This window comes from Plecotus auritus (genome assembly GCF_963455305.1).
Source record: "Plecotus auritus genome assembly, chromosome: 4".
NCBI classification, from domain to species: domain Eukaryota; kingdom Metazoa; phylum Chordata; class Mammalia; order Chiroptera; family Vespertilionidae; genus Plecotus; species Plecotus auritus.
In genome coordinates this window covers 86,836,485-86,857,687 of record NC_137775.1, presented here as the reverse complement: position 1 = coordinate 86,857,687, position 21,203 = coordinate 86,836,485, and the positions used below count along the sequence as shown (strand labels likewise).

Sequence of the window (21,203 nt, the reverse complement as noted above, 5' to 3'; positions counted from 1 at the left end):
TAAAAGCCTAATATGCTAAGTGTCCAACCATCCGTTCGACCAGTTGCTATGATGGGCACTGACCACCAGGGAGCAGATGATCTGACCAGTAGGTTAGCTTGCTGCTGGGGTCCGGCCAATCGGGACTGGGCGAGACAGGTCGGACACGCCTTGGAGCCCTCCCGCAGTCCCTTCCCCATCCAGTCATGCACCAGTGGGGTCCCTTGACCTGGCCTGCACCCTCTCGCAATCTGGACCCCTCAGGGGATGTCGGAGAGCCAGTTCCGGCCTGATCCCCACAGGCCAGGTCGAGGGACCCCACCAGTGCACGAATTGGTGCACTGGGTCTCTAGTATTCTATAAAATTCAGTTGAACTTATTTATTTTTTAATTTAATTTTTTTAAAAATTTTAAATATTCAACACAAAATAATCCCTCCAACTTTACTGAGGTGATTGACCACGTCCACAACGAAATCCTGGAATTTGGCTGCTAACCCAGCCCCAGCCTCAGCTTTCTTGTTAGCACCAGCAGGCACATCACTCCTTCTGTAGTCTGTAGATGTCTCTGTTGGCTTCCTTTCCTGTGACTCTTGCAGGTTGCATGCCCTACAGACCTTTGAGTCTTGGCCTGTCAGTCTCAGGCCAGCTGTAGGCAAAGTGGCAGGCAAAATCTCAGGGGGCAGGTTGAGATAACCAGGGAAATACTGGATGCCCTCATTGGTAAGGTAGCAGTAATAATGTCTCCAGGCAAACTTTGTGATTTGAGAGACTGCATGACCTTCATGACATAAAGATTAGGCACATTCCTGTCTGCAAGCTGCAAGTATTTAAGCATGTGAACATCATTCTTCGCCACCATCACTTTCTCCTTAAAAAGGAGTTCATAGCCCTAGCCGGTTTGGCTCAGTGGTTATAGTGTTGGCCTGTGCATTGAAGTTTCCTGAGTTCGATTCCTGTCAAGGGCACATACCTCAGTAGCAGGCTTCTCCCCAGCCCAGCCCTGGTTGGGGCGTGTGCAGGAGGCAACCAATTGATGTGTTTCTCTCACATCGATATTTCTCTCTCTCTTCCACTTTCCCTAAAAATCAATGGGAAAAATATCCTCAGGTGAGGGTTAAAAAAAAATAAAATAAAATAAATTTTTTTAAAAAAAGGGGTTCATAAATGGCAATCTGGTTTTTTTTGGCATTAACTTTGCAATGACTGTAGTGTCTGGGGCCAGAGCTGGAAAGAAAGGGACCAAAACCCAATTGAATTTATAATTTAGAAGCTCATAGTTTAAAGCCAAAATAAAAACTTTTTTAAAAAATATTTTTTTATTGATTTCAGAGGAAGGGAGAGGGAGAGAGACATAGAAACATCAGTGATGAGAGAGAATCATTGATCGGCTGCCTCCTGCATGCTCCACACTGGGGATTGAGTCCTGCAACGTGGGCATGTACCCTGACCAGGAATTGGGAATCCGTGACCTCCTGGTCCATAGGTCAATGCTCAACCACTGAGCCATGCCAGCTAGGCTAAAATCGAAACTCTTGTTGTTCTCTTCATTTCATATGTAATGACCTTACTTGTCCTGAACTCATTGATGCCAGAAACTACATCACTTGTTTTATTCTATTTAAAAAATTTAACACCCTTAATAAATAACAGAAAATTGGGAGCCTACTATGTGTTCACTAAGTCAATATTCTTTCACTAAGTTCAATAGTACTTTAATTTGGAATAGTTGAGGAGGGGGGGGGGCAATTTAATGAATAATACAAAATTTAAATATATCGAAATATGTCCACCTAAACCAGATTAACAGAATGCTGCCTAAGTGGAGCTCCTGTTTCAAGTTGGTGGATGAGGTCTATCATTTTAAAAAGAAACTCTTTAATCCTTTCTGTCTGACTCATTGTGGCTCTTAAGTCCCTTTGGTAGAAAGTCACTGATCTGGGATATTAAGCATCTTGTCAGGTGGATCTGCTGATTGCCTACTCCATGTATGTTACATTGATGTTACATACTTCTAGTAAATAAAGTAAAAATTACTGATTTGCAGATGAGACATTTCTATATGACTATTTTATTATGTTAAACAAATTTAGGCATTAAGAATTAATTTAAAAATGTTTGTCTAATAACTTGAACAGTATTGGTTGAACTGTAAAATTTTATTATCTTCAGTGGGTGCTGCAAAGCAAGTGTACATATGTTCTTTGAAGTATACTGAATTGATAAATTACATACCAATAAGTTTGCTAGTAGCTATGTTAAAGAAAAAGGAATAGGTGAAATTAGTACATTATTTCAAAATATATGTAATATGTTATTAATGAGATAATTTTTTTCCCCTGGTTTTGAAATCTGGTGTGTATTTTATAAAACATCTTGGTTTAGACTATTCACAATTCAGGTGCTCAGTAAACACCTGTGCTGGTGGTTAGCAGCTGGACAGTGCAGTTTTAGTTTTAGAGTGTAAACTTTATAGATTTGTTGTGAATCTAAGGAGCATTTATGAAAATATTTTTAAAGTATTATACAATTATAAATTATTATAAGGAATTGTACTGTTTTAGGGTTTGTTAGTGATAAGTCATTTTTGTCCTTATTTGATTAATACTGTATGAGATATTTAATTAATGATAATTTATTATAATTAAATAGCAAGTATATTTTCTAATGGAAAAAATGTTCAATTTAGTGTATTACATATAATAGGCCTGGAGTTTATTTCATTCTGTTTTCTAAATAAAATGTGGTTTTGGGCACTTGGCCTACTTGTGTGAGAGAATTTGAGGCCTTTGAATGGCATTTGGATTGTTACTAGAAAGTATAATTTGGCCTTAATAATAAGAGAGCTGTTCTTTCAGTTTAGAATGCTTATCTTTAGAAATAAGTAAGATTAAGAGTCACATTTTACAAATAAATGAATGCTGTTGGTCAAAAGCTCAAAAGGAGAACACAAATAATTATTGGAGTATGTTATTCCTCAGAAATGATATGGGGAAAACATGTCAGAAGTCTGTCAGTTTTAAACATAAAATTTTGGCCCAGCCAGCATGGCTCAGTGGTTGAGTGTTGACCTACGACCCAGGAGGTCACGGTTCGATTTCGGTCAGGATAAAATGCCCAGGTTGCAGGCTTGATCCCCATTGTGGGGTGTGCAGGAGGAAGCGGATCCATGGTTCTCTCTCATCATTGATGTTTCTCTCTCTCCCTTTCCCTACCTCTCTAAAATCAATAAAAATAAATTTAAAATTTTTTGAACAGATCTTTCTGTTGGAATTGTTACGGCTAAAGGGTTTGTATCTTTTATTAGCTTTTCAGTGAGCTCTATGATATGAAAAAATTCTGAAGGACTGTTAATAGCTATTACGTGATTTCTTCCCCACGAACATTTCTACTTCTTTTTAATCAGTCATAGCCCATATTAATTGTTTTTTCCCCAGAAAAATAGAATTTTATCTTCTTAGTAAATACTTTGGTTTAAATTTGGTAAATGTTTCTTAAAGTCTTTATCAGCAAAGACAAAAGCACTCAAAATAAAAAGGTGGGCAAGATTCTTGAAGAACTTCTATTAATATTTCTTTCATGGCAGGTCTGGCAATGAGTTCTTGTTTTTGTTTGAGAAAAATATTTATTTCTCTTTCACTTTTGAAGGCTAATTTCGCTGGAAATAGCTAAATTTGTAGTTATTTTTCTTTCAGTGCTTTAAATAGTTTACTTCACTCCCTTCTTGCTTGAGTGTCTGAAGAGAAAGAAGCTGATGGAATTTTTATCCTTGTTCCTCTCTAGGCTTTTATCTTGCGGTTTCAAGATTTTCTCTGTCTTGGGTTTTCTGTAGTTTGAATATGGTATACATAGGTGTAGACTTTCCTACATTTATCCTATTTTGTGTTCTCTGAGTTTCCTGGATATGTAGCATGGTGTATGTTATTAATTTTGGAAAATTTTCTGGTATTCCAATTACAGATATGTTATATCTTTTGAAATTACTTTACAGTTCTTGGATGTTCTGTTGTTTTTTTTGCTATTGTAGTTTTTTGTTTGCTATTGTAGTTTATTTTTTTAATTATTTTTTTGGGGAAATTTCTATTGACCTATCTTCAAGCTTACTGATTCTGTCCATGGCAGTGTCTAGTCTGCTGTTGAACCTACCAATGGCATCCTTTATTTCTGTTACAGAGTTTTTTATTTCTTGTATTTCCTCATGATTATTCATCTGCTTACCTTATTAACTGTGCTTGTATATTGTTGTTTTTTCCATTATCACTAGTAACATATTAGCATAGTTATATTACATTCCCTGTCTGGCCTTGGCTGGTGTGTTCTCCCATGCACCAAGAGGCTGCTGTTTTGATTTCTGGTCAGGACACATTCCCAAGTTTTGGGTTTGATCCCCAGTAGGGGGCGTGCAGGAGGTAGCCGATTGATGTTTCTCTCTGATTTTCTCTCTCCCTTTCCCTTCCTCTCTCTGAAATCAACAAAAACATATTAAAAAAATAATAAATCCCATCTGATTCCAAAAAATATTTGAGTCCAGCTCTGATGCTTGCTTTGCATTTGTGTCTTTTCTTGCCTTTTAAAAGCATGATGTGGCACGACCAGTATGGCTCAGTGGTTGAGTGTCTACCTCTGAACCAGGAGGTCACGGTTCAATCCCCGTCAGGTCCCATGCCCAGGTTATGGGTTTGATCCCCAGTGTGGGGCGTGCAGGAGGCAGCCAAACAATGATTCTCTGTCATCATTGATGTTTCTCTCTCTCCCCCTCTCCCTTCCTCTGAATTCAATAAAAAATAAATAAAAGCATGATGTGTAATTTTTTGTTGACAGTTGGACATGATGTATTAGGCAGTAGTTGCTGAGGTAAATAGGTCTTTAGTGTAAGGCTTTATATTAATTTAGCTAGGGATTGTACTTTATTTTTTTATTTTTTTATTTTTTTTTAAATATATTTTATTGATATTTCACAGAGAGGAAGGGAGAGGGATAGAGAGCTAGAAACATCGATGAGAGAGAAACATCGATCAGCTGCCTCCTGCACACCTCCCACTGAGGATGTGCCCGCAACCAAGGCACATGCCCCTGACCGGAATCGAACCCAGGACCTTTCAGTCCGCAGGCCGACGCTCTATCCACTGAGCCAAACCGGTTTCGGCTAGGGATTGTACTTTAATATTTGCTCTAGCTGTAGGTGCCAGAGGCTTCAGATTCCTTTAGTGTCCTTGTTATTGTCTCTTGCTGTATTTGGGTTTCCCTAAGAACTCTTTCTAGATAGTATCTGCATTGTGCAGCTCTTTCAGCATTAATTAATTCTTATACTGGAACTCCATTGGTATGGTGGTAAGGTGTAAGAAAGAAGAAGCATCCTATAATCTTAGAATTAAATCTCAAACTTAGTGGATCTGTGTCCTGGGACTGTGACCATTACAAGTCTTTCTTAGTTGTCTTCCCTTCTACCCCCAACACAAAAGAGAAGGGACAGGAATCTGAGAAATGCCCTTTCCACAGGTGGAAAAGTCCCTGATAAGGTCTTTTCCTTGGAGCATAGGTCTTTGTTATGGAGAATGCTCTGGTTCTTGGTTATTTCACAGTGATTACTTTTTCCTTCCCCTTTGCCAGAACTACAAAGACTCTATGGGCTCTTCAGGGTGAGAACAGGATGGGGCTCCTAGAAGTAAAGCCCACAAAAGTGTGGGGTTCTCCTAAGACTACAGTTTCCAGAAGTTTCCCACTCTCATGATATTCCACACTCAGCCTCCAGGAATTCATTGAAATTACCATTAAGTATTTGTGATGGATTGACTTTTTGTCCCTCAAACAGCAATGGTCAAGTTCTAATTCTTGGTAAGTATGAATGCGACATTATTAGAAAGCAGAATCTTTGAAGATGTAACTAAGGATCTGAACATGATGTCATCCTAGGTTTAGGATTGACCATTAATCCAAAGACTGATGCCCTTATTAAGAGTAAGGAGAGGGAGATCCCAGACAGAGATATATATTAGGGGAAGGCCATATGCAGATGGAGGCAGAGGTTGGAATTAGGCAAACCAAGGAATTCCAGAGATTGCTGGCAGCTCCCAGAAGCCAAGATAGAGGTATGGAGCAGTTTTTCCATGGAGTCTTAAGAAAGTTCCAGCCCTCCTGGATACCCTGATTTTGTACTCTGGCCTCTGGAGCTATAATTGAGAGAAGAGTGTTATATTTTAAGTTACCTAGTTTGTGTCAGTTTGTTACAACAGCTTTGGGAGACTGGTAACAGTGTTTCTCCCAGTTTATGGCTCTAGTGGTTTCTACTGGATGTGATCTAGTAGATGATGGCTGTGACTCTCTGAATATGTCTATCTTTCCATATCTTGAAGTGGTGGTTTGCTCTGGTCCTTATTTCTCTGATGGGTTCAAAGAAAGTCATTGATTTTCAGTTTGTTTAGCTTTTTTCCTTGTAAGGATGCGAAGGATGAGAGTGACAACTTCCAAGCTTTTTACATGTTGGAGCTAAACTAAGTCACGTATTTTTAAAAAATACATTTATTGACTTAGGAAGGGAGAGAGAGAAAGAGACATCGATGTGAGAGAGAAACATCTATCAGTTGCCTTCTGTTTGCACCCCTACTGGGAATTGGACCTGCAACCTTTTGGTGCACAGGATGATGTTCCAACCAACCAAGCCATATTGGCCAGGGCCATCTTAGAATACTTTTTTTCTCCTGACTTTTGTACTGCTGCTTTTATTTTAATCTTTTTATATTTTAATTTTCTTTCTATTATTATGTTATATGTCATAACATATTACTTTCAGTTGTACATGATTCGATATTTGTATATATTGCAAAATAACCACCACAGTAAGGCTAGGTCAGTGGTCTGCAAACTGCAGCTCGCGTTCCACATGCGGCTCTTTGGCCCCATGAGTGTGGCTCTTCCACAAAATACCACGGCCTGGGCGAGTCTATTTTGAACAAGTGGCATTAGATGTTTAAAAAATTTGGCTCTCCTTCCAGCAAACAAAAGCCTGGGGCCAGACGGCTTCACAGGAGAGTTTTACCAAATATTCAAGAAAGAACTAAAACCTATCCTCCTCAGACACCCTAATACCAAAACCAGATAAAGACAACACAATGAAGGAGAATTACAGGCCAATATCCCTCATGAACGTAGATGCCAAAATCCTCAACAAAATTCTAGCAAATCGGATCTAGCAGTACATCAGAAAGATCATATACCATGACCAAGTAGGGTTTATCCAAGGAATGCAAGGATGGTACAATATCCGCAAATCAATAAATGTGATACATCACATAAACAAATTGAGAGATAAAAATCACATAGTCATATCAATTGATGCAGAAAAAGCATTTGACAAAATCCAACACCCTTTCTTGATAAAAACTCTCAACAAGGTGGGGATAGAAGGATCATACCTCAACATAATAAAAGCTATATATGATAAACCCACAGCTAACATCATACTCAATGGGCAAAAACTAAAACCATTTCCCCTAAGAACAGGAACAAGACAGGGATGACCACTCTCACCACTCCTGTTTGACATAGTACTGGAAGTATTAGCCATTGCAATTAGACAAGAAGAAGAAATAAAAGGCATCCAAATTGGAAAAGAAGAAGTAAAGCTGTCTTTATTTGCAGATGACATGATATTGTACATAAAAAACCCGAAAGACTCAATCAGAAAACTAACAGACTTAATAAATGAATTCGGCAATGTAGCAGGATACAAAATTAATGCCAAGAAATCTATGGCATTTCTATACACCAATAGTGAACTTACAGAAAGAGAGACTAAAAAAGCAATCCCATTTACCATCGCACCAAAAAAATTAAGATACTTAGGAATAAACCTAACCAAGGAGGTAAAAGACCTATACGCGGAAAACTACAGGACACTGAAAAAAGAGATAGAGGAAGATGTAAACAGATGGAAGCACATACCATGTTCATGGATTGGTAGAATCAACATCATTAAAATGTCCATACTACCCAAAGCAATAGATTCAATGCACTCCCCATTAAAATACCAACGGCATATTTCACAGACCTAGAAAGAACTCTCCAAAAATTCATCTGGAATAAAAAAAGACCCCGAATAGCCACAGCAATCCTGAGAAAGAAGAATAAAGTAGGAGGGATCTCAATACCAGATTTCAAGCTGTATTACAAAGCCACTGTCCTCAAAACAGCCCGGTACTGGCACAAGAACAGACATATAGGCCAATGGAATAGAATAGGGAATCCAGATATCGACCCAAACCACTATGCTCAATTAATATTTGACAAAGGAGGCATGAACATACAATGGAGTCAAGACAGTCTCTTCAATAAATGGTGTTGGGAAAATTGGACAGATACATGCAAAAAAATGAAACTAGATCACCAACTTACACCATACACAAAAATAAACTCAAAATGGATACAGGACTTAAATATAAGACGGGAAACCATAAAAATCCTAGAGGAATCCACAGGCAGCAAAATCTCAGACATATGCCAAAAGAACTTCTTCACTGATACTGCCCCTAGGGCAACGGAAGCCAAAGAGAAAATAAACAAATGGGACTACATCAAAATAAAAAGCTTTTGTACAGCAAAAGAAACCATCAACAAAACAACAAGAAACCCCACTGTATGGGAGAACATATTTGCAAATGTTATCACTGATAAAGGTTTAATCTCCAACATCTACAGGCAGCTTATACAACTTAATAAAAGGAAGATAAATGATCCAATAAAAAAATGGGCAACGGACCTAAATAGAATCTTTTCGAAAGAAGACAGAAGGAAGGCCAAGAGACACATGAAAACATGCTCAAAGTCACTAATTATCCGAGAGATGCAAATCAAAACGACAATGCGATACCATCTCACACCTGTCAGAATGGCTATCATCAACAAATCAACAAACGACAAGTGTTGGTGAGGATGCAGAGAAAAAGGAACCCTCGTGCACTGCTGGTGGGAATGCAGACTGGTGCAGCCACTGTGGAGAACAGAATGGAGTTTCCTAAAAAAACTGAAAATGGAACTCCCATTTGACCCAGTAATCCCACTCATAGGAATATATCCTAAGAAACTAGAAACACCAATCAGAAAGGATATATGCACCCCTATGTTCATAGCAGCACAATTTACAATAGCTAAGATTTGGAAACAGTCTAGGTGCCCGTCAGCAGATGACTGGATCAGAAAACTATGGTACATCTACACAATGGAATACTATGCTGCCATAAAAAAGAAGGAATTATTACCATTTGTAGGCACCTGGATGGAATTAGAGAACATTATGCTAAGTGAAATAAGCCAGTCAATGAAAGAAAAATACCACATGATCTCACTCATTTGGGGATAATGAAAAACATTATAAACTGATGAACAAAAAGATAGATACAGAGGCAGTAAAGCATCAAACAGACTGTCAAATTACAGTGGGAAGGTTAGGGAGAGGTGGGGGAAATAAGAGATCAACTGAAGGACTTATATGCATGCATGTAAGAGTAACCAACGGATGCAAAACTTCAATGGTAAGATATGTACACATATAATACCTTAATAAAAAAATAAATTAAAAAAAATTTGGCTCTCAAAAGAAATTTCAGTCGTTGTACTGTTGATATTTGGCTCTGTTGACTAATGAGTTTGCCAACCACTGGTCTAGGTAAACGTTTGTTACCTATATACATAATTACAAAATTTTTTCTTGTAATGAGAATTTTTAAGTTTTACTCTCTTAGCATCTTTCAAATATGCAGTACAGTATTACTAACTTTAGTCAACATGCTGTATATTATTTAATTATTTTATAATTGGAAATTTGTACCTTTTGACCACCTTCACCCATTCCCGCTTCCCCCAGCAACCACCAATCTGTTCTCCCTATGAGCTATTTTTAAAAAAATTATTTTTTATTTATTTTTTAAGATTTTACATGTGAGATCTTACGATATTTGGGTATTTGTCTTTCTCTGTCTGACTTATCTCACTTAGCATAATGCCCTCAAGTTCCATCCATGTTGATGCAGATAGCAATATATCCTTCTGTTTATGATTGAATAGTATTCTGTTGTGTATATATATCACTTTAAAAAAATCCATTTATTCAATGGAAGGTTAGGTTGTTTTCATATCTTAGCTATTGTAAATAATGCTGCATTGAACATGGTTGTGCATATATCTTTTCAAGTTAGTTTTTTGTCTTCTTTGGATAAATTCCCAAAAGTGGATTTGTTCAATCATATGATAGGTAGTTCTGTATTTAATTTTTGAGGAACTCTGTACTGTTTTCCATAGTGGCTGTACCAATTTATATTTCTATCAACAGTGCACAATTTGGATTGCTTTCTTCACACTTTAAAAATAAACTGGACCTGGCCAGTATGGCTCAGTGGTTGTGTTGACCAGGATCTGAAGGCTGAGAGTAGAGGAGGCTGCAGAAGAAAAGTTTGATGCTAGCAGAGGTTCATGAGGTTTAAGGAAAGAAGCCATCTGATGTAGAAGCATCAGGAAATTATCCAGAGATCTAGCTAAGATAATTAATGAAGGGTGGTTATATAAACAGATTTTTAATGTACATGAAGCAGCCTTGTATTGGAAGAAGATGCCATCTAGGATTTTAATAGCTAGAGAAGAGAAGTCCTTGCCTGGCTTTAAAGGACTGTCTTATTAGGGGCTAAGAGTAGCTGGTAACTTTAAGTTGAATCGGTGCTCATTTACTACTATGAAAATGCTAGGGCCCCTAAGAATTATGCCACATCTATTCTGCCCATGCTATTTAAAAGGAACAGCAAAACCTGGATGACAGCATATCTTTTTACAATATGTTTTACTGAATATTTTCAGCCCACTGCTGAAACTTACTGCTCAGAAAAAAAAGATTCCTTTTAAACTATTATTGCTCGTTGACAATGCACCTCATCACCCAAGACTTCTGATGGAGATGTATGAAGACATTAATGTTTTTATGCCTCTCAATACAACATACATCCTGTAGCCTGTGGGTCAAGGAGTCATTTTGACTTTCAAGTCTTATTTAAGAAATACATTTTAAAAGGCTATAGCTGCCATGGATAGTGATTCCTCTGATGGAACTGGGCAAAGGAAGTTTTAAAACCTTTTGGAAAAGATTCACCATTTTAGATGTCATTAAGAACATTCTTGATTCATGGAAAGAGGTCAAAATATCAATATTAGCAGGAGTTTGAAAAAAGTTTGAAAAAAGTTGATTACAACCAATATGGGTGACTTTGAGGAGTTCAAGACTTCAGTGGAGGAAGTAACTGTAGATGTGGTGGAAATAGTAAGAGAGCTAGAATTAGAAGTGGAGACTGAAAGTGTGACTTGAGCCGAAACCGGATAGAGCGTCGGCCTGCGGACTGAAGGGTCCCAGGTTCGATTCCGGTCAAGGGCATGTACCTTGGTTGCGGGCACATCCCCAGTGGGGGGTGTGCAGGAGGCAGCTGATCGATGTTTCTCTCTCATCGATGTTTCTAGCTCTCTATCCCTCTTCCTTTCTCGCTGTAAAATATCAATAAAATATATTAAAAAAAAAAAAAAAAAGAAAGTGTGACTTGATTGCTGCAATGTCATGAGAAACTAACAGATGAGGAGGTATTTCTTATGGATGAACAAAGAAAGTGTTTTTTTAAAATTATTTAAAATATTGATTTCAGAGAGAGAGAGAGAGAGAGAGAGAGAGAGAGAGAGAGAGAAAAGAAACATCGATTGGTTGCCTCCCGTATGCTCCCCGACCGGGACAAGATTGAACCTACAACTCAGGCTTGTGTCCCGACTGGGAATAGAGCCCGCAACCTTTCAGTGTAATTTTGAGATTGGTTACTTTAGCAAAGATCCAGGTTACTTTCATCTTTCTTGTCTTTCATCCTAATCATAACTGCTCTTTAACTTGTCTCAAATAATTGTGGCAATTTTGGGCATTACATTCTCACCAAGGAACATCCAAAGTCTGCAGGAGGACATTCCTTCTCTGTGTTTTGTATTTAAGGTTAACTAAACCTTTCCAGAACTCTTGCTCACATCTTATTGATCAGAATCCATCAGTCACATGCATATTTGAAAACCCATTGGAGTGTGTGCATATGAAATTATTTTAAATCAATTATCTTTAGACCTTTGCTTCTTTGACCAGTAGCATTAGGTATTCTGGGACCTACTTATTCAGAGTATGCATTTAAACACAATTCCTCAAGTCAACAAGATGACTTCTGCAAGTAAATAAGATGGTTTGATTGTACATTAGTATTTGGGAAGTACTGGTCTTGACTAGTCAAGAATTACCCCCTTGGGACTGAGACAAACCTCACTTGTTAAGAGTACAGGGTCTCAAAATAACTGAACAAAAAGATATGATGCTGTACATGGGTGGAAGAAAGATGAATGGAGGTATGGTTAGTCTGCCACCTGAATAGGAAATCTGTTACTGCTTTTCTTTTATTGAGCCCTATAAAATATTAATAGCATGCATAAGTCATGTCCTATAATCTAAAATTATACTTAAAGGAGATGAAATATGGATCTTTACTAACCTTCATTTTAGGCTATATTCATTTTATTCTGTTCTATGACAATATCGCCATTAACTTAGCAGTTTAAAACAATATACATTTATTATCTCAGTGATTTTGTGGTTCAGCAGTCTGGGCATGGCTAATGGGGTCCTCTGCAAGGCTGCAATCAAGGTGTTGGCCAGGGCTTGGGTTTTCAACTCAGGGAGGATCCAAACTGACATGATTATTGGCATCATTCAGTTTTCTGTGGGCTGTTGGACTGTGGGCCTCAGTGTTTTGCTGGCTGTCAACTCTAAACCTCCCTCAGGTGCTTGCACGTGGTCCTTCCCATTGGCCAGTTCACAGCATGGCAGCCTGTATCTTCAATGCCAGCAACTGAGTGTCCTGGGAAGATGGACATTATAATCTTAGGTTGTCATATACAGTCCATCATGTTTGTCAGATTCTGTTGGTTAGAAGTCAGTTATTGGTTACATTCATATTCAAGGAGAGGGAATTCTACAAGAACATGATTATCAAGAGATGGGATTTTGGGGACAACTTAGAGTTGTCTGCCCCTGAACATGAAGGGTAAAATATCTATATATATATATATAAAAGCCTAAGTAAACATCTGACTGGTAGCTCTGATGTGCACTGACCACCAGGGGGTAGACACTCAATGCAGGAGCTGCTGAGCTGCGGTGACTTGGCAGCTGCAGTTCTCAGGTGATGCACCCAGACCAGAGAGGAGGGAGTGCTGGGGTTCTTGTCCCAGCCTTACAAAGGGTTCAGCATTCTGGAGAAAGGCTATGTGTAGATGATTAAAGAGTCCAAAGACGAAAGATAATTTTGAAAGGCATTGGGGGTCAGAGGATCTTTAGCTAAAGGAGCTAGAAGACTATCCTTGACTAAGGACCCATGCTTTTATTAACACAATTTGTCCTAAGGCAGTGGTTGGCAAACTGCGGCTCGTGGGCCACATGCAGCTCTTTGGCCCCTTGAGTGTGGATCTTCCACAAAATACCACGTGCGGGCGCGCACGTACAGTGCGATTGAAACTTCGTGGCCCATGCACAGAAGTCGGTTTTTGGCTCTCAAAAGAAATTTCAATCGTTGTACTGTTGATATTTGGCTCTGTTGACTAATGAGTTTGCCGACCACTGTCCTAAGGCAAGGTGGAGATAATACACTTCAAAGGGTAGGGTACAGAAGCATTGTCAGTTTGGGGAATAGCCTACAGCTGTTCAGGTGTTTGGCCAACAGAAGAAAATAAAATGCCCTGAGCTGTCTGGCAGCAAGCGATTATCCTATTCAGGTTTGGAGGAAGTGCCGTTTAGCCATTTCCAACAGGTAAACTACATATGTGGCTCAGCCATTGTTGAGTCCACCAAGCTTCACCAACCTTTTGATGAAACTCTTGTAATTATTACATGCTGGAATTGGTTTCCGGCAAGGGAGCTCGATTCTGGACTATGTCACCTGAGAACCACCCTGTCGCAATCTGGGACCCCTCGGGGGATGTCAGAAAGCCAGTTTCAGCCCGATCCCTGCAGGCCAGGCCAAGGGACCCCACCGTGCATGAGTCCATGCACCAGGCCTCTATTGCCTATAAGAATAACTGATGGCATGAATTATACATTGTATTGAATCTACTACTTAAACTCGTACTATGTTTTATACTAAGGTAATCAAGAAATTTACAAATATAGCCAAATATTTAAAACCACCGAGGTAAGCCTTAATGATATCTTTGTAATATTCATTATTGTTGCTAAACAGGTTCCTTAGTTTAGTAATAGGTTTAATAGTATTTTATGAGTTAAGTTTTAGATATTAATCTATTGTTTCTTTTTTTAGTTGACTATATTGTGGAGTATGACTATGATGCTGTACATGATGATGAATTAACTATTCGAGTTGGGGAGATCATCAGGAATGTGAAAAAACTACAGGAGGAAGGATGGCTAGAAGGAGAACTAAATGGGAGAAGAGGAATGTTTCCTGATAATTTTGTTAAGGTAAGTATTTTCAGTTAAAACATCTATCTGTTGCTTTATAGGATTTAACCTTTAGCATTATATCTTAACTAGAGGCCTGGTGCACAAATTCGTGCACTGGTGGGGTCCCTTAGCCTGGCCTGCACCCTCTCGCAACCCAGGACCCCTCGGGGGATGTCAGACTGCCGGTTTCAGCCCAATCCGCAGCAGTCCAACATCCCCTGAGGGATGTAGTAGTGTGTCAAGTGGCAGGCAGCTGGGGAGGAGCCGGAGCCCAGGCCGGGTGCTGTGCTGCTCCCACTCAGCCCGGCTCTGCTGTGCCTGCTGCTGCCGCTCAGTAAGCTTGCTCTTTTGTTGAGCGTCTGCCCCCTGGTGGTCAGTGCGCATCATAGCGACCAGTCGATCAGTCAACCGGTTGAACAGTCAACAATTGCTTAGGCTTTTATATATATGGATGTTACATATAAGTATAACCACAGTGTTTTAGATAAATTTTTACTCTGCAAAATTTAAAAAACATGTACCTCTTTAATGGATGTCATTGTTTCTTAGTGTCCTGGTAGTTAACAAGACTCTGTGTGTTTGTGTATGTCTGTATGTATCTACCTGTCTGTCTTTTAAAATAAATAAATAGTAGTTTGCATTTGGGTAGCACTTCATAATTTACAAAGAAGTATTACCATGAAATTCTTATTTGAGCCTTCAAAAGTCTTGTAAAATAACTGGGATATAATAAAGAGGTAATATGCATATTAACCCTCATGCCCTCACAAAATGGCTGCCTAGGACCAGGCCAGCAGGGGGGTTAGTGAGGGACGACCAAACGACTGAACAGGCTGAGTGAGGCAACCAGGCCGGCGGGCAGTGAGGAGCAATCAGGCTGGCAGGGGGGGAAGTTAGGGGCGACCAGGCAGGCAGGCAGGCAAGCGATTAGGAGCCAGCGGTCCAGGATTGTGAGAGGGATGTCCTACTGCTGTCCGGCAGTCAGACATATCCCGAGGGGTCCTGGATTGGAGAGGGTGCAGGCTGGGCTGAGAGGATCCCCCCCACTCTGTGCACGAATTTCATGCACTGGGCCACTAGTTTTTCATAACAAGACATTGTGGCTGGGCCACAGAAATATTTGTTGTGGGCCGCATGCAACCCACGGGCCGTGAGTTTGACATGGTTGCTGTAGAGCATTCATTTCTTCCTATATAAGAGTGGGATACTCCGCCTGTTTGGGTTATTGGTAGGAATTTGAGTATGTGTCTTGCATGTAGATATATGATGGAATTTATTATTTTATCCATTTTGGAAAGGGGAAATGGGAGAAGAAAATCAGCTAAATTATTAATTTAGTCAACATATACGTAGTTTTTTTGTGTGTTTTTTTTTTAGTGCCTGTAATAGTCGAGGTACTATTAAATGTTAATAATAAAAGTAGGTAAATAAGGTAGAACTTTACTAATTGCCCTTTAGAAAAAGTGAATAGTTTTAAAGGAAGGACAAAAATAAAGAAGAAAGTAATTAAAATAAGAAAATATGGAACAAGCAGTTAGCCTGGTTAGCCTATGTGCCTAGGGAAATCATCTTGTCTCGGTGGTGGTAGTAGCAATAGAACAGATTAAGTTTATTTAAAAGTGGACCAAATGGATGAAAAACTAGACACTAAAAAAAGCTTTTGGTGTGTTAGGATTTGGGTAAGCTCTAGTTCCCTAAGATAACACTAATTGTGACAGGTCTTTTCTGTGTAGCTAGTCTTATATTTATAGAAAAATGACCTGGTGGAAATTATCTTTTTTTGTTGTTATTGAGTCCTTTGGGGAAAAAAAGTTCGTTCTTTGAAGATGAGGGGGCTAAGATAAAATGCCTTTAGAAGGTTGCCTCAGTTACAAGACGAGAAAGCAGACATCGGTGGTAAAAATATTTTTTAAAAAATCAGAATATTGGTTGAGGACCTGGGATCAAAATCTAAACTTTAACTAAAGGGGAACCTGTGCTGGGGAAAAAAAAAATACCTCCAATTCCTATTCCCTACTTGATCTCCATTGACACTTGGAGGGGGAGGAGCTTCTTGTTAATTCTGAGTGAGTAGGAAGGAGTTCAGGCTCCAGTAGCCTCCACTGATACCCTCCTTACTGGAGGGGCAGGTGTGCCTCAGTGTTGCCTTGTGGCCTGCCTTCACAGTAGGTGGGAGAGGAGGGCTCATTCCTACCTGGTTGGGCGGAGAATTCTGGCTCTCCATATGGCCTCCTCTGATACTACCCTGGCTGGGGATATGGGGGAAAATTATTAATTTGCTTAGATAAACCTCAGTGATCTTGTTGAGCAGTAGTTCAGGAAGCTAGCTTTAAATCAGGAGAACACTTGGTGTTTGAATAAGATCTCATTGCAGCCTGCTAAGGATGGAAATGTAGGCTCCCTACTTGGCCTTTGCTGGTATGGGGCTATATATTTTTTTTTTTTTAAATATATTTTATTGATTTTTTACAGAGAGGAAAGGAGAGGGATAGAGAGCCAGAAACATTGATGAGAGAGAAACATCAATCAGCTGCCTCCTGCACACCTCCCACCGGGGATGTGCCCGCAACCAAGGTACATGCCCTTGACCGGAATCGAACCCGGGACCCTTCAGTCCGCAGGCCGACGCTCTATCCACTGAGCCAAACCGGTTTCGGCTGGGGCTATATTTTTTTACGAAGGGGCTATTTTTTTTTCCCCCTGTAATTATTTGACTGCAGTGTAGTGGCTATTGTCTAAGAGCTTTCTGTCTTGCTAGACTATCCTTTCCTTGGTCCTTTGGCTAAAGAGAGAAAGCTTTTCTTGGAGCTTTTTTTCTCTCTGCCTATTGGCATTTTCAGGTTGCCAGCTTCTCCAGTACTCAGTCTGGAATATATGAGGCAAAAAGAAAATCCAGTGAACTCAGCAGGTTCAGAGGAACCTGGTCTCTTTGGCTTGTGTTACCTTCTTTCCTCCACTTTTTACAATACTTTTATCTATTTTTAAAAATATGTAATATCTAGAGTTTTTAACTGTACTTAATGGGAAGAATAGGGAAAAATACATCTCTCTGTAAGGGGAAAGCAAGATGATGATGCCTTTAAGTAGAGATTGTAATGTACATCCTTAACAGTCTAAAATCTCACAATCTAGAAGAGTTTCTTCTTTTGGAAGTGGTGTAGGAATAGTGTTTTCTTAAGCCATTGTTATAAAGTGCTAAGAAAAATGTAATATTAGCTATTTACACAAGAATAGATTAGCATTCAGTAAAAAGGTAATAAGCATAGTTGATACCTTTATTTTCTTTTATGACTTGCTTCTGAAGATTAAGATAACACATGAAAGTAGGTAATAGTGCAGTTGACTATTTATAGGCATTTAATAAATGTTAGTGAACTCTGCTCATTGAGTTTCATATGTGATAGAGTGCATAGTCTGATGACCTGAGTGAATGAGTCAGAGGAAGTTGGGGAGGGAAGAGGGTTGGGCATCAATGTAGAAGGCACATTGGGTAGTTTTACAAGTATTGAAGCACAGGAGGTCATGGGGAAAGCGGAGAAATATCAGTGAAATAAGATATCAAAAGAGGTCAGCAGAAACATTAGTTGTATTTAAAGCGTGTTAGGACAGTAGTTTTGGATTGGGAATGCCAGCTTCCAAGCAGCTTTCTTGTGGGCTTTATACTGATCTTGGAGGTGCTACAAGTTTTTATAGGATCTGTTACTGTTATGGTGATTTTACTTTAGTGTTTTAAAAAAACAAGTGGATATGTTTACAGAAGATGTCTCAGGTGTTGGTAAGTGAATTACTATATTTAAAATTTTTAAATGAAAGTTTGATCCCCTTTGAAGAGTCCTTGGAACTTTATAAAGTATTTTAGGCTTTTTGGTATAATAAGAAACAAAAGTCATTCACATATGCTACAGGAAGCTGACAAGTAAATAAAAATCATTTGGATATGTTTTGACCTAAATTTCTAGCAAGTTTTTTTTTTTTTTTCACATTTAGGAAAAAGATTTAAATTATCGAATCTGCTTTTTTTAGATTAAAAAATAGGCAGTTTGCAACTTACCTTGCATTTTAAAATGTCACTTTATTTCTAAATTATATAGGTTACAGATGTATTTAAAAATCTTTTAAAAGGCTTCCTTCAAAATACTAAGTAGCAAAATGGGGAATAAGATGATCTGATATACATGGCTACTTTGGAAAGGGTCTTAGAGATTATTTTGTTTTTTAAATATAACTTTTTTTCTGGAAGAGTGCAGATATTGTGTTTAAATCTTATGGTATTCCAATGTTTCAACAAGAGGAATTATTATTTGAGTGAAGGAAGTGACAATTTTATTTTATTTTTTAAATCCCTTACTTTGTGAAAACTATTAATTTGCTTAGATAAACCTGTGATCTTGTTGAGCAGTAGGAGATTTGTTGGTAGCTTTAATAAAATAGTTCAGGAAGCTAGCTTTAAATCAAGAGAAGATCACTTGGTGTTTGATTTACTTTCATAAATCAGAAACACAGGAGAGGAGAAAACAACTCTGTAGATAATAGAATATTAAATGGAAGACAACTTTTATTTGTTTATTGGGAATTACAATAAAAATAGCAGATATAATGCAAAAGTTGTATATAGTTATTCGTGATACCTTATAGTACATTTTCTGTTACATATTGTAAAACATTAACTATACTTTACACACTGATTAGAGCAATTTGTTTTGTGACTTGGGTTAATTTTGATAATATTTTGAATCCCATATGTACTATATTTACTGAGAGAAATAGTTTAATACAGGTAATTGTTAGAAAAGAGGTATAAGGATTTAGATTTTATAATGTGTGTTCACACACCTAAGATCTTTCTAAATGCTCTAAAACAATTTGACTTACAGTGCTATTATTTGTGGGCACACCAAGTTTTTTTTTTTTTATTAAAAACTAAAGGCCCGGTGCATGAAATTCATGCACAGATAGGGTCCCTAGGCCTGGCCGGCAATCAGGACCAATCAGGTTCCTCGCCTCCTCCTTCCCTCGTCGCCCATGTGCTGCTACCACGCGGTTCCCGCCTCCCAGCCTCCCTGCCTGCTCCTTCCTTCGCTCCCTCAGCGCCCTGCCACTGCTGCCATGTTCCGCGCCAAATCCCTGGTGGTCAGCGCACATCATAGCAAGCGATCAAACTCCCAGTCTGCCAGTAGAACTCCCGAGGGGACAATTTGCATATTAGCCTTTTATTATATAGGATAAGTAATACAGCCCTAGTTGGTTTGGCTCAGTGGATAGAGCATTGGCCTATAGACTGAAGGGTCTCAGGTTCGATTCCGGCCAAGGTCACATGCCTGAGTTGCGGTCTCAATCCCCAGTGGGGGGCGTGCAGGAAGCAGCCAATCAATGATTCTCTCTCATCATTGATGTTTCTATCTCTCTCTCCCTCTCCCTTCTTCTCTGAAATCAATAAAAGAAATATATTTTTGAAAAAAAAAAAAAAAAAAGTAATACATGCCGAAACAAAATTCAAGCAGTATACAAGTATTTATTGGGAAAAATACATTTCTTAAAACCCTCCTTTAAAAACCTCCTTTTACATTTAGGAATTTGGTAGATATTTATTTTATAGACTGTTTTCTATAGAAATTCTTTTAAATTGAAATATTTGTATCTTCATCCCCTTTATCCCCTATTTTTCACACCATAAATTTCAAGTTGAGACATTGTGATATAAATCATGTTAGTGTTTACCAGGGACTTAACTGGAAAGTTAAAATCTTAATTTTTTTCCCCTTAAACAGTTAATATATTTTGTTTCTGCAAAAAGTATTTCAAGCTGTAATGATTTAAACCAGGAAAGTTTGATTGGCAGAACGTGAGCTTCTGGGATATCTCCTGGTTTTGCTTTTAATTAGGTCAGTACTCATTGCCTGCTTGTCACTGTCATCTGTGGCCTCCAGTGAGTCTAGGAGCCTTGAGAGAAGGATCTACATGTAGGCTTGGTGTCTTTTGAGTCATAGACTAGCCCTCATCCCCTGCTGTACTTATCCTAAAACTCCTTTATCCTAGTGCTGAAAACACAAATAGCATTTTTTTAAACAAATAGCATTTTTTAAAAATTAATAAAAAGGGTGACCATTATAAATTATTGAGGTATTTTCAGTTCATTTCGATCAGTGTGTTATGTCTGAAAGAATATGGGTAGGAGAAGAGTTCTTTAGTGTTTTTTCTAATCTACTTCACTTGGCTGTCGTTAGCATTCTTGTGATAGGGAAAGGAAAGGAGTAGGATGCCAATAAATGTACATAAATCCTCCCACCCCTTTTCCTACTCTTCCCTTTTACAAATGGGGGAGGGACAGTTGAAATAGGGAGGCCCTTTGTCCAAATTGAAGAGACAGTGGTTTCATGGAGAATAGCTTATTTAGGGAAGGAGAAAAGTAAGTTTAGAAACTTTCAAAATGGCCTTCCTACATTATATTTTTACTGTTTTTCTTGATGATTCTGATATGCTAGCATTCAGAAGTACATATAGATTTCATAGTAAGATTTTTAAGAATGGGGTTAATTATCTTATTAGCTGGAACAGCATATGGTACCAAATAAACATTTAATCTTATTTTCCTTTTATTAATGTCACTTTTCCATACATTTTGATTTATGCTTCTGTAAAGTTGGAGGTCACATTCAGGATTTCCAACACTTTTTGCAAATCCTGAATGTAAACTTTAAAATAATTATGTATATTCC

General features: G+C 38.5%; 1 protein-coding gene and 1 pseudogene across 3 annotated transcripts in view; one reads left to right on the top strand and one right to left on the bottom strand.

Moving 5' to 3' along the window:
- Positions 1-21,203, top strand: part of CD2AP (CD2 associated protein) — a 119,798-nt gene that overhangs the window by 7,352 nt on the left and 91,243 nt on the right. For both annotated transcript variants that reach the window (XM_080666984.1, XM_080666983.1), the window contains exon 2: positions 14,345-14,505. In XM_080666984.1, the coding sequence (XP_080523110.1) occupies positions 14,345-14,505 (161 nt within the window). The remainder of the gene's footprint in view (positions 1-14,344; positions 14,506-21,203) is intronic.
- Positions 423-9,822, bottom strand: LOC308245933 (small ribosomal subunit protein eS10-like; annotated as a pseudogene). Its single transcript has 2 exons — positions 9,802-9,822; positions 423-870 (listed from the first exon to the last, which is right to left on the bottom strand). The product of its transcript is annotated as a small ribosomal subunit protein eS10-like (transcript).